This window comes from Nothoprocta perdicaria, unplaced genomic scaffold, assembly GCF_003342845.1.
Source record: "Nothoprocta perdicaria isolate Ctin4 unplaced genomic scaffold, notPer1 scaffold_7, whole genome shotgun sequence".
NCBI classification, from domain to species: domain Eukaryota; kingdom Metazoa; phylum Chordata; class Aves; order Tinamiformes; family Tinamidae; genus Nothoprocta; species Nothoprocta perdicaria.
The window spans coordinates 463,668-476,439 of record NW_020455976.1 but is presented as its reverse complement, the minus strand read 5'-3'; the positions used below and the strand labels follow the sequence as shown (position 1 = coordinate 476,439).

Here is a 12,772-nt window from a genome sequence, read left to right as displayed (position 1 = left end):
GCATTAATTTCTACTAGTCTCAACAACATTCACTATCTCCAAAAAATAAATCATGCTAGATTTGTTTGATATCTATTTCTGCAAGTCAGCTGACTTTCTAAAGAAGAATATAGACTGCAAGAAAGCAGGGACAAGTGTAAGTACTAGGTGTAAGTACTAGGAATACTTTCCCCCTTATAAAATGTACAATATTTGCTATTCTTCAGTCATTGAGTACCAAACCAAGAGGAACATATTCCTTAAAGTATTTGCTAAGAGACTCTCAAATTCTTTCTACATACTAGAATAATGATTAATATGCCCACTTGAGGAGATCACATTATATGGCAGGTCTGCTTCCATATTGGATAAATAATTTCCTTTCCTATACATTCTTTCCTATTTTCCAATTCACTTGTTCTTCCCATTTCCCCAATAACATTATTCTGTAAACTACTTTGACAAATCTCATTTTCTAAAGTAACAAAAGAAAATAATCCCTCCAGCTGTTAAGACTTGATCAGTGAGGAAATAATTTGCTCACTTTCATAATAATTCAACAGAACTGATGTCAAGCTATTCTGGCAGTGGTTCTATGCCTACCCATAAGCACATGGTTGGAGTATTAAATCCATATTAGCATCCATCTCAATGTCTCATTTTCCTATTGTTCTATTCCAGCTTATTGAAAGTGGTCAATGAGCAGAAATAACCTCAGTATTTGCTGCATTTAATCTCAAATAGTTGTAAGACTTTTTGCTATGAAACATTAATAAAAATGGCTAGTAACAATAACATAATAAAGCATTCCTTTGTACCACAGTTCATCTTATTTTTCCAGCTTTTGAACTAATACTTAATCAAACATTTGCTTCTTTCAAGCCATCATTGAAATGTTACCCCTCCACCTCCATATGTATTAGGCAATTGCTAGATATGTTTTATTCCTAACACATAGAACGCTTTGAACTGTGCTTGGTCCTACTAACTTTAGATTTTCCCCAACATCTTTACTTCCTCTAAATCATCTCCCACAATTCACAGCCTGTATTTAGCATCATATGTTCTCCAATTCCTCTTTTTATTTTCCCGTTTTGTTTGCATTTGTTTTAATTTCTATTGTCTTCACTATGCCAGTAAACTTGGCAAAGCCTTTCTCATTCTTGTTTCTGAGGCATTAGTCAGTATATGTTCTTTAAATTCAGTCATCTACTTAATTTCTTCCCTCAGATTTTGCTTTATTCCTGGAACTTGCATTACCTATCCATACTGATCCATAAAGAGCACCCATCTAACAGACTCAATTCATTATCACCTATATAAAACTCCAAAGTGGAGCTACCTCTTGTTCCGTTTCACATAGAAAACTTCTAAAAATGTGGAGTTATCTTAACATAAAATGCACACTGCTCTGTGCTGCTGTCCGCAGAACACCAGTATCATGTTTCCCCCAGACTGCAGCTCCCCACAGTTGCATCTAGTGTTCAGATTATGTCACATTTTCTGCCCCAAGAAGACCTTCCTACTGCTGACAAGTGCAGCACTCCATGCAGAATTTCTCCCTTGGCTGCACCAATATACTCCAAATTACTATCAATTCTGTCTAGAATCAGGATCAAATGTCTTTCAATAGCAGCAGCTTTCTGAAAGCTTTCTGTCTTTCAATAGCAGCAGCTCAAAAGTGCTCATTGCAGTCCCTGCAGACAAAACTCTCAAGGGACATGAGGCCCATTTGTCCTGCACTGGAAGGATTCCTCTTGAATAACTCCTTTTTGTTGAAAAGGATTATTCAGTCTGCTCTTCTGACTCATTTCAAGGTGAAAACTTAGCTACTGGCTGGTAGATACCATCTGTCCTGGGCTCCTCTGTGTAAGTAGCAACTGCTGCCCTTGAAAGACATACTGGGCTGCTTTTGTTCTGCATCCCTCACCCACCCTCCCCCCATTTTTTTTTTTTTTTTGTTAAAGCCCTCATCTTTTCTCCCACACACTAAAAACACATCCTTTTGCCATTTGTCACACAGATTTTCATTGGGTTACTGCAAAAAGACTTGAATTTTCTGCAAGTCAGCCCATTCTGCCCCCATCACCGATTCTGGAAGAAGTGGCTGTTCCCTTCTGGCTTTTTGTTTACAATTCCAGTTCCTAAATGAAGGCTTATTTGGTCCTCTTTGCTAAATCACAGTTCTCATCCCTAAAATTGTTTTCCTGTGATTCCTCACCTCACTAGCAGAGGCTTCTCCTTTCATGCATTACGTTTATTTTTTGGAATGAAACTTTTTAAAGACTGTTTTCAAAGCTATTCTTATCTCTCCTCAGAAGGAAATTATTCCTAAATATTTCCAGCTTCGCTCATGACTGCACAAATTAATGAGCTAACCTCCCACTTCTGCCAGTCTTTGCATTCAATTTTGATGAAGGTCAGATTAAGAAAACATTTCAAACACTATTCAATACAGTGCACAAAGTTAAAACTTGAGGGACAAACTGAAGGTGAAGTGTGGCTTGCAATTTCATTTTACTTATACTGAGGAAACCCCAGTCATTTTTTGATATCCTGTTGTCATAACAATAAGTGTCACTTTCTCTTAATACTGAAAAAGAAGGTACCAAAATAACAGAAATGCATCCCTAAGCTCCTCTCAATTTAATGGTTGGTTAAGCTTCTGCCCAGACCCTTTTCCAGTTCATTACTGCTTGCCTGAGTTTCCAGCTTTGTTTAAAGCATGGCACGAAGAACCTCATGCTGCTGGTAGCGCAGAAGAGATGCCCGTGCTGCAGAAGCGGCTGCAAGCAGGGCGCAAGACAGCCAGGAAGACGACAGCAGCTTCTAAACTAGGGAAGGTTTCTGCCAAGCGCTCAGCGTGACAAGTGCTCTTACACTCGGCGCTCCGTGCCAGCTGATTATAAAAGGCAAGCTCTGGCACCGCGTGCATCTCGCAGGAGGACTCACCACGCAGCGGGTATCTTTAGCTGTGCGAGTCCCCCAGGATCCCCAGGGCTGCAGCTCACGGGGTGCCCGGGGGATCCACCACCCCCAAGGAGAGCCCTTGCGTTCCTCACCCAGCATAGTTCCCACCCCAAGCCCCCAAAGCCCCTTGCAAGCTCAGCAAGTCCTCAAGGCTACTACCTTCCAAGAGGGGATCCCAACACTGCTCTGCCGCCCAGGTTGTTGTTCATTTTCTTCCTCCCCTTTTTCCTCTCCGTTACCGCGGTGCCCCTCTCGGCGCCGAGCAGCGGCACCGGGATCCCCGCGGGCTCGCACGGGACGCCCCGGCCCGCGAAGCCGCCACCGCGCTGCCCTCCCCCGGCCCTGCAGCCCCCCCGCCCGCCCCCGCCGGGCTCCCCGGGCTCATTCTAAGCGGGGCTCCCGCAGCTGCAGCGGAGCGGGGCCCCCGCGCCGCCCCCGCGGAGCGCAGCGGGCACCCGAGCCCGCCCGATCCCCCCCGCCGCCGCCCTCCTCCTCCTCGCCAGAGCCGAGACCGGCGAGCAAAGCGGAGCCACCCCTCTCCTCACCCTTGGGCTCGTCCATGGGTGCCGGCGCTCGCCGCTCTCCTCGCCCTCCTCCTCCTCGCTCCGCGTCTGCCGGCTCCGAGCCGCCTCTCAGCGAGAGGTGCACATGAAACCAGGCGCTTTAATGGTCCAGGGCTGTGGGAGGGGTTAGTTTTCACTACATAACTTGCTACTGAGCTAACTTGCAAGCAGACCTAGGGCTTTCCCTTCAAGTAGAAATTACGTCAGAGCAGCCTTATCAGTGCTGGGGCTCCCCAGCATCCATCCAGATAATCCTGCAGTAGAGTTGGCAGCCCTGGGCAACCTCATTGGCATCACAGCAGCTCCAGTCACTCCTTCAAGGAAGCATTGCATCCCTAGCTGACAAGGAAATGGCCTTTCAGCTGCACAAAGCAATTTGTCAGCCTTCAAAGTCACCTAACACTAAGCAGACTGCATGGAAACTAGCCCAGGCAGAGATAACCCTCATCCCTTCCAGATAGGGGGTCAAGCTCCCATCTGTGCCTGTGTTATTTGCAATAATTGTCAACAAGTCATCTTCAGTGTCTACCAGCCCCCCAGGATAGGTTCTCCCCACTTTCTCCAGTTCACAAGAACCAAAAAGTCATTCACAGCTGTTTTTGTACTTTCTGCAATATCTCTAGACCCTCCTTCATTTCCCTGCACATTTCTTTAATAAACTTCCATCTGGTGCTTTCATTACAAAAGAATCTGCCCTTTATTTACAAATAAAACTGACCTAGTCTGCATCACCGTAACCTGATAAAATAATGCTCTGCATTAACATCTTCCAGGAAAAAGGAAAAGACTAATCTGCATCAAAATAAAAGCCATATGAAAGGTTTTTTCTTCCTCCTCAAGTATCAGCAGTCTCCTGGTCAACAGCTTAAGAGACTTCAGCAGACAAAGCTGAAGTTGACCTGCAGATGGTATTTGCCACCTTATTCTGAAGGACTGGCCCTCAGCAAACCAGAGAACAGACATTGCCCAGGGGCATCATGGCATAAGTAGCTGTGCTAGTAGCCCTGACAATCATCATGAGGAGAAACGGATGCAGCACTCACATCCATATAGCTTAGACTCTCAAAAACAGATTTGTAGAATGACAATTTTAGGGAAGCGCTTATGTTTTCCAAAATGATAAAACATATGAATCACGTACTTCAAAGTGTACTTCTGATAAGAGTGCCATCACAGCAAATAACGCAGTATTATATAAAATCTATATACCATGTGTTAAATGGATAAAACCTAAATGGCGATTTTTAAAATAGTTACTCTGGGACTGATTCAAACCACTATGTTTAGACTTACTGCCTCTATAGCCAGATACTCATGAAGCTCAGTCAATTCAGCTTACAACACCACTTACTAAATAGCTGGAAAATAACAAGTTTACCAAATGAGAACACTTCAGTAGAAAGTGTCTACAGGTTTCCTGCCCAGAGACCAAGAGATAATTCCATTTCATGTAACATTGGTGAATATTCAGATTGACCTATAGTCAACTAAAGGTGTGGAAAAGTGTACAGTAATCCTCCTTTACTATAAAAGCTTGAGTTTGCTGGTCAGTGTTAACTTTCTACCTAGGCTAGTTCAGTATCGTAATCAAATGAAACCTTACTGGGAAGTACATAATGAGCCAGGGATGGGACAAGCAATGACACTTTCCCACCAGAAGTTACCACCTGCAGCATCAAGGCCCAATGCAGAAGGTTTGCAGTGACCTGTGATATGACAGGTATAATTAACTGCGGTTAAAGATATCCTAGGCCCTTCCTAGAGATGGGATGAACATAGGTTTCTGAGGCAGAGGTGATCTACTTTAAGCAATGGACTGATAAATATATAATGCTTCCAAAGTTATAGAGCAAAAAACTACACTACATTTATTTTTGCAGTTGTTCTGTTTATGCACGAGAGGCAATGACAAAACAAACCTTTCCATTTACTCTTTTCATTAGAGAAGGGGGAGGGTGGACTTTGGAGCCTCATGTGACAACTCAGACTTCCTCTTCAACAGCAGGACAGATCCAAAGTTTGCGGAGCATTTCTGTTGTCTTCAGGCCCTTCTGCCTTCAGGCAAATATTTTGAGTGCAACCCACAAACTACAAACAAGCTGATTCTGTTTCAGTCATTTCTATTAAGAAAACAAGAAGAAAGGAAGACCCAAACAACCCAGGAGACAGGCAAGAGTTCGTCCAAAAAAGGGTCTAGACAGTGTGAGGAGGAAGCTTGAAAACACAGAAATAAAAGAGGAAACCAGAGAGATCTGGATGCAATTTGCACACATCTTCAGCAGGGGTAAGAATAGCAAAGCACAAGAGTGTCAGTCTTCTCCCCCAGGACATTAAAACAACATCCTGTACTTTCAAAGCACAAAATACATCTTAAATATCCAGATGCTATCTAGCTGGGTGACCTATTCAGTAAAATACTAGTCTCAGTCATCTTGACAGTAAGTTGCACAAGTTCACAAATGCATATATGTATATGTGTCTAAATACATAAGTATAAACAAAATTCTGGAGTTTGGGGTTTCAAGAATGTTATGGTATAGCTTGACTTCCAGATGCAGAGCAGAAGTACAAATGATATAACTTTAGGATACAACTGGATTTTCAGCAAGCAGAAAAGAGGAAATAAAGGCAATTGCACTGGAACCAATAGCCAAGCCTTTCTAAAGGAGAAAAATAGGAAGGTGGTAAATAAGTCTACAAAAATTAGAAACTTGATCATTTCTACAGAAAGAACTGGAATAAAAACTGCTGAAATAGTCTTTACATGGAAAAGAGGACTTATCACCAACCTCAACAGAAATTCTGCCGTTATCTGCAACTATGTTTGCTTTGGGATATGGTCATGGGAAATGTATTTAGAAGCTGACATATCACCCCAAATGCTTAAGAAAGGAGTGGCAGCTTCAAGAAAATACCACGTAAACATTAAAGATAGGAAGTTCTAAGGAATTCCCAGCCTAGATATCAAGGCAGAGTATGCCAGTACATCTTAAACCAACAACCAGACAAATAAACAGCCAGAGGAAGGCAGCAAGTCAGACATGCAACGTGGATCCTATGCAGCAAAGGTATCAAGAAACATGAGGAAGGTGCTGAATTTACAGATCAGTGTGAAGAATTCCATACAGATCAATACCAGCTTCCTTTTAGGAAGAAAGGAAAGACAATCATCACAAAAAATACAAAAAACCCACACAAATAACCAGTGGCAAGTTCCTTGCAGCCTTGGCCCAAGCATTCTACTTATCATCTCAGGTACAGTGTCCACAACATATTAGGCCATGTCCTGTCCACATCTGCAGGTTCCTCTGCAACATCTGATGTCTAAATACTTAGTATTTAGAAAACCTTCCTTTGCACAAACCAAAGCTCTCAGACTCTGAAGTAAACAAGCAATACAGTATTTGCTTGTGTGCTCGAAATTGTATTAATTGTATTTTTTAAAGAATGCAGTTCTCCAAAAAAACCCCAAAACATTTGCTTTTGATATTTAAATAAAAATCTAAGATTACCTTCAGCCTCCCTTGTTTCCAACAAGCATCATTGCTTCCACTGCTCCTGGGCTTTCATCTGCCAAATACATTAGCTATAAAGATGACTTAAGTTCCTTTTCTTCACCTTTGCTTGGGTTAATATTTGTAACCCTTTTTCTCAAGGAATACCACTGTTACCTTTGTATCAATACCAGTCATGTCATCCAGAACCTATCCCATCCAAGAGAACACCAGTTCTGCTGCATTTCTCCACTGATTTTTATCACTACTAAACAATACCCCTTTCTTTATCACCGAGTCCCAACACTTCAAAGTCCCTTTCCTTTCTTTACTTCTTGCACCGAACTATCTCTCTTGCTGGTTCCTCTTCCACTGTAATGTAATTTCCTTAGAGAGCCTAATGCTATTTTAAGGGCAACAGATAAAACGCTCCAGCGTCTATTGCCTAATCCTGTCACGATCTCCACTGGCCGTTTTCTTCTCCATTCATATTAAAGTTCCATAGCTTTTGCCCATCTGTTTATTGCTTTTTTTGACACAGGGATCCTAGTGCTCAGCATGAGGAACCTGCAGGCCAATCTGTTAGTCTGTCATTTACATGACTTCTTGTGCAATCACTGCAAGCTGGTAACGCATCAGAGGTAATGATGTTCCTAGAAACCAGTTCAGGAAAACTGCTCAAAGAACATATTGACGCTGCACATCTTTGTAAAAATGCGTCAGTTTTCTAGTTAAATTCTTACGTTTGTTCCTCTAAGCCAAAGCTATTGAAGACAAATTGTACTTGTACAAAAGTCACTGCCATTAAATCCATAAAACTGTAAAACACAGCAGCAAATTTTCACACTCAGTTTTTTAATAGCAGAAGCAATGTGAATGATGGGCACCAAGATACTATTTTAAGAAAGAATTCCAAATAACCCAACCCCTTAAGCTCCCATACTAATTTGTGTATTAGCAAATTATATACCATCTGAAACTCCATAATAGGGATACAGTACCATATTCAATAGGTTTAAATGCTATTAAAAAAAGTACTGAAATTAATTCTACAAATATACATTAACATAGTAAAAGGAAACACTTGTCTGCAAAACCTTTACTACTTAATAGAAACACTTTAAATCTAATCAGCATGTCACAGTTCATTACTGTTAATCAAACACATTTGCTTTTTATGTCCAGGTTACTTGAAGCACTTGATGTTCTATCATATCAGTTGCAAGTACTCTAAAGCAGATTTCAAAGTGCCTTTCTTTTGGATAATTTTAATAAAGCCATCAGTTTTAAACTTAGTCACTCTCCCTATATTGCTTCTCTGATCACTACATTAACGTTATACAAGACACCAGCTCTCTCCTGCATGCAAAGCTAATCTTTCTAAGCAACTCAGATCTAGTCATAACCACCATCCCTGATTTTGAGCAAATATTTGTTAGTGTCAGGGGTATCTGATTCCCTCCTGATCAATCTTTTATCCTTGTGTTGCATTTTCTATTCTGTGTTCATTTTTTTTAGCGTTTTATCTGTCAGAAATGACAGACCATCCCTAAGCCATGCAAGTTTCCAGCAGAAAGGGGAACCTTCCCTGACTGCACATGACTTGGTTCTCAAAAGCAAGTAGTAACAGGCTTAGTGTCTCAAATGTCACTTCTCATTCAAGGGGCCTACCAATACCTAGAAAATAGAGACATTCTGCAACGCAAGATGAGACTCATCATGAAGGGCATGGCAGATGTAAACAAAAAGGGAGAAAATAGTGAGAAAAGTGTATTTTAAACACTAAGAGAATATAAGCTAAAAAAGGAGAGAATGTACCAGAAGAGTTAGCAGTAAATATAAATTGATATGGGAAGAAAGTGAGTACCAGTTACCCTAATGAACTCTAAAAGGCCTTCAAAACTTCAACTGCCAAAGCAGCAAATTGATCAATATGCATATAAGGATTTGCACATAGTTATTTTAATAGTCTTTATGGACTTTTGACCAAAAATTGTCCAGCTAAATCTTATTTTTTTTTTTTCACACTAGCAACCAGGACAAAAGTATATAAATAACTCCAAGGCATCTGTTTTCAAAGCCACTTTACATATTTACATCAGATTAAGTCAATAAGTTAACATTTCTTCAAACAGATGAAAGGAGACAGAATGTAGACAATGTGCGTAAAAAGGAAAAGAATAACTTTTTAAAGTAATTTCTTCATGCCTGTGAATTTAGCCTGACAACCCACTCACCCTCTGTTAAGTAATTCTTTAATAAGTGAGCATCCTCAGGGAAAAATCACTTGCATCTTAGAGTCTATTGGATATCACTAAGATGTCGATAACAGTAGAAGAACTGAGTGCATTCATCCAAAGAGACTATCCAATCCACATCACAAAGGGAAATACTTTTAAAATCCTGAACACCTGCCATTTGCATATGTTTGGTTTTCTTAACCACAAATATATCCATGATAAATCAGCCTAGCCGCTTTACTAGGCTGGGGAAGTATAAAACTCTCCATTTTACAGAGCCAGAAAACCTAGGCTTTGTCTTGAAAAAAATGATTGAGAAGCTGATCGTTAAATCAACTGCTACCCTTTACTAAAGCTTAGAAATTTGCAGTTTTCTTCACAACCCTGCTTAATTTTAGCTCCTCTATGCTGAGTTTACACACAGCACCAGGGCAAATTCTGTATGTTACTGATTGCTTGGTGGTCAGATGGTCAGAGTTACTTTCAAATTCTCAAAGAATTTGTCTTTGTGTGAATTTATGTATTCCCTACATGCCTTTGTTTAGATACAAGCATTTCATCATGGATGTCTTGTATCAAGTCTTTCCCCCGCCACAAGCTTTGTACTTCAGCTTCTACAGATTGACAATAAAGAAGGGAAGTAAAGAAGACTTCAAAGAATATCTGAAGTTTTTAAAAAGGTACAGCTCAGATTACCAGTGATTGGCATCTGTTGCCTCCACAAGTATGAGTGCATTTGCTTGCTGTTGCATCTTAACCTTTTCACCCCATTTCAAGTTTCTTTGAACTAATGGAAAGAATTTAAAGTAACTGCTTGTGTTTTGGGCAAACCAACTATTTTGTGTTCATTTAGGCTTTTTTTCCTAAATTTGTAAATTGGTTTAAACTTAATGCTTTCCTGTTGTATAGACCTTCACACACTGTTCTACCTGGGAGGCCAATTCATCATTTGAAGAATACACATACAGGTATATATAAAACTACATTAACTAAGGAGTATCAGTTTGAGGGCCAGAAATTCACATGTATCAGTAAGATATATAAATCTGCCCTATGCCTATATCTTTTCAAATCTCATTTAACCTTTTTTTGCTTGAGCTCTTTTATATACTTACGCATATACTTTAAATATTCAGTAGAAAGGCTACTTTACAGAGTCATAAAAACAGAGTCCCCTCAATTTGTGACAAAGTATTCTCCCCCAAGAGTTAAACATCTCACTTCACTAATAATTTAATTCTAAGCTCTCAATTTGCTTAAGACCACTAATAAAATAAAGATTAAATCAATTAACTATTTTCTATAGTTATTTCATGTATATTTTGGAAAAGTTACAATGGAAATAAAATTCTGTGATTGGATACTAATAAAGACAAGATTTAGTTCTCAGAAATATTCTGAGAAATTCAAAGGATTAGATATTCCTGAGCATTTAACTCTAAGGATTCCTGATTAGAGGTGTTTTTCCCTCATCACTTTTTAAAAAGCTCTTAAGTAATCTATTTTTGGATGCAGGGTTTTCACAAATAGAGCTACATACAGCTATTAGCTTTGTTACAAATCAGCAGCGACCAAACTCAGTTCTCTCACTTGCAGAATAGTGGCCCAATTGCAAGGCACTACTATTTTCTTCTCCAAATATCATCTCCATGGTAGGATAAGTTAGCAATCCTCCTATTCAAATGCTGCTGAGGATATTCCCTGACCTGCAGATGGTTGCACGGCCCAGGCAGGAGAGGATGCGACATGAAAGGCAAGGGCACCAGCTGCCATCTCCTGGCATCTCCTGGCTCTTGCTCCAGGGTGCTGCAGGCTCTGCTGCCAGAGGAGGCTGCTGAGCGGCCAGCCCCACAAAGCCCAGCAAGGCCCTGGAGCAACAAAGGCTATGGAAAGTTGGAGAACAGGGAAATTGCAGATTCTCCAGTTTAAACATCTCCTATGCACTGCAATTCGATGCATTTGTAGATAGTTTAATTGGTATCATGGGCTTTTATCAGGACATCGTCTGTTATCCAGCTCCCATAGAATTCATTAACTAACCCAAAAGAAATGAAATCAAGTGTTTGAACACTTAAGTGACACACTATATCACGGTAAATACATTGAAGACTATTAACGTAGCATATACCAGAAGGACACCTATGGATGTATCAATCATTAACCACCACTGTTTTCCCAAAACACAGATTTCCCAATGCCTTATTTCCCTCCTGGGACACTGGCACTTACACACCACAGGCGCTGCAGGATTTCAGCACTGCCAAGGGCAGGCTGTCCCCTCGCTCCATCCAGATCACTGGCAGTGGACTGAGAAAAAATGACCAACCCTCAGAAACGCAGAGGTCAGCTCGGGCTGGAGCAGTGCCAGTGTACACCACTGCTGGCACCGAGCCTGCTGGCACACGCTCTGCCAGGGTAAGAAAACAGTTTAAGATGGCTTGATTTAAAAGCAGACAAAATTAAGTATTAAAGCAGGAACAACAGGGTTCTTTGTGAATAGAAAAATGCTTTCCCCCCGCCTTCAGTGTTGGCAGATTAATCCCAGATTTTTCTGCCCTTCCCCCCCCCCCGAATTCCCTTTTTTCCAAAACTACTCAAAGGACTGGAATTTAGGCAAAACTTTAGCTACCACTGTGCTACAGGCCTGTCTGACATGAAATAAAACATTGCATTTTTTTCAAAGCAACCTCTTATTTCAAAATAGAGCTCGAGGAATACCTGGCAAGGGGCTACAGAAGCACATACTATTGCTGCCAACTTCAACTTGTTCTTTTCTTGCATGTTTCCCTTTGCCATACTCCAGTTCCTGTTTCCAGCATTCATCTTTTTCTTGTCTTTCACTTCCATTCCCTTCCCCCATTTCTTGCTTGCTCCTTCCCGTTTAATTATTCCCCTCCCTCACTTCCTAGTATTACTTTTATTCTCAGTTTCTAAACATACTGTGCATTAGTCTTTCTCATCTAGCTCTCTTTGCAGAGAGTTTAGGGACTCTTATTTGGGGCAGAGTGGATTTATAACCAAGAAATTCTGAATAAAAATCTGCTAAACCAGTTGAAAGTATGAAGACACAGTTTTCTTTAAAAGCAACAATAACATTTAGTTTAAATTGTTCCCAGATGCATCATCTAGAAAGACTGAAGGCTATAAAAATGACAGCAGTTGCAAGTACTGCATAATTTATATAGTAGTTTATCATTCCTTCCCGAAATGATTGTCAGTAACTGCAACTGAGTCCTGGCAATCATTCTGCATACATTTATCATGCAAAATAATGAGAGCAACAATAGACCATCCTGAAAGCTGAAAATTCTACTGCAAAGCACTCATGAAATGTTCACACCCATTCCTGCTGTATCAAAATTTATATTCAAACATTTATAAAAGCTACTTTGTTGAAATGATGTAATCAATCACCTCCAGAATGCTGGTAATTACAGTCTATATTTACTACTTTGTTTGCTAGAATTGGAAACCTCAGACTTTCAAACCAGGAGTTACACCAGTGATGTTATTTAGAGGTGACAAT

At 40.5% G+C, this 12,772-nt stretch overlaps 1 protein-coding gene across 4 annotated transcripts in view; it reads right to left on the bottom strand.

Annotated features, from left to right (window-relative positions):
- The window catches only part of ENTPD1 (ectonucleoside triphosphate diphosphohydrolase 1), a 59,367-nt gene that overhangs the window by 28,415 nt on the left and 18,180 nt on the right, over positions 1-12,772 (bottom strand). The window contains exon 1 of one of the 4 annotated variants that reach the window (XM_026050536.1): positions 3,495-3,538. The exons of the other annotated variants lie outside the window; for them this stretch is intronic. Within the exon in view, the coding sequence (XP_025906321.1) occupies positions 3,495-3,510 (16 nt within the window). The 5' untranslated portion in view covers positions 3,511-3,538. Of the gene's footprint in view, positions 1-3,494; positions 3,539-12,772 lie in introns of those variants that run through there. 4 annotated transcript variants of the gene reach the window in all.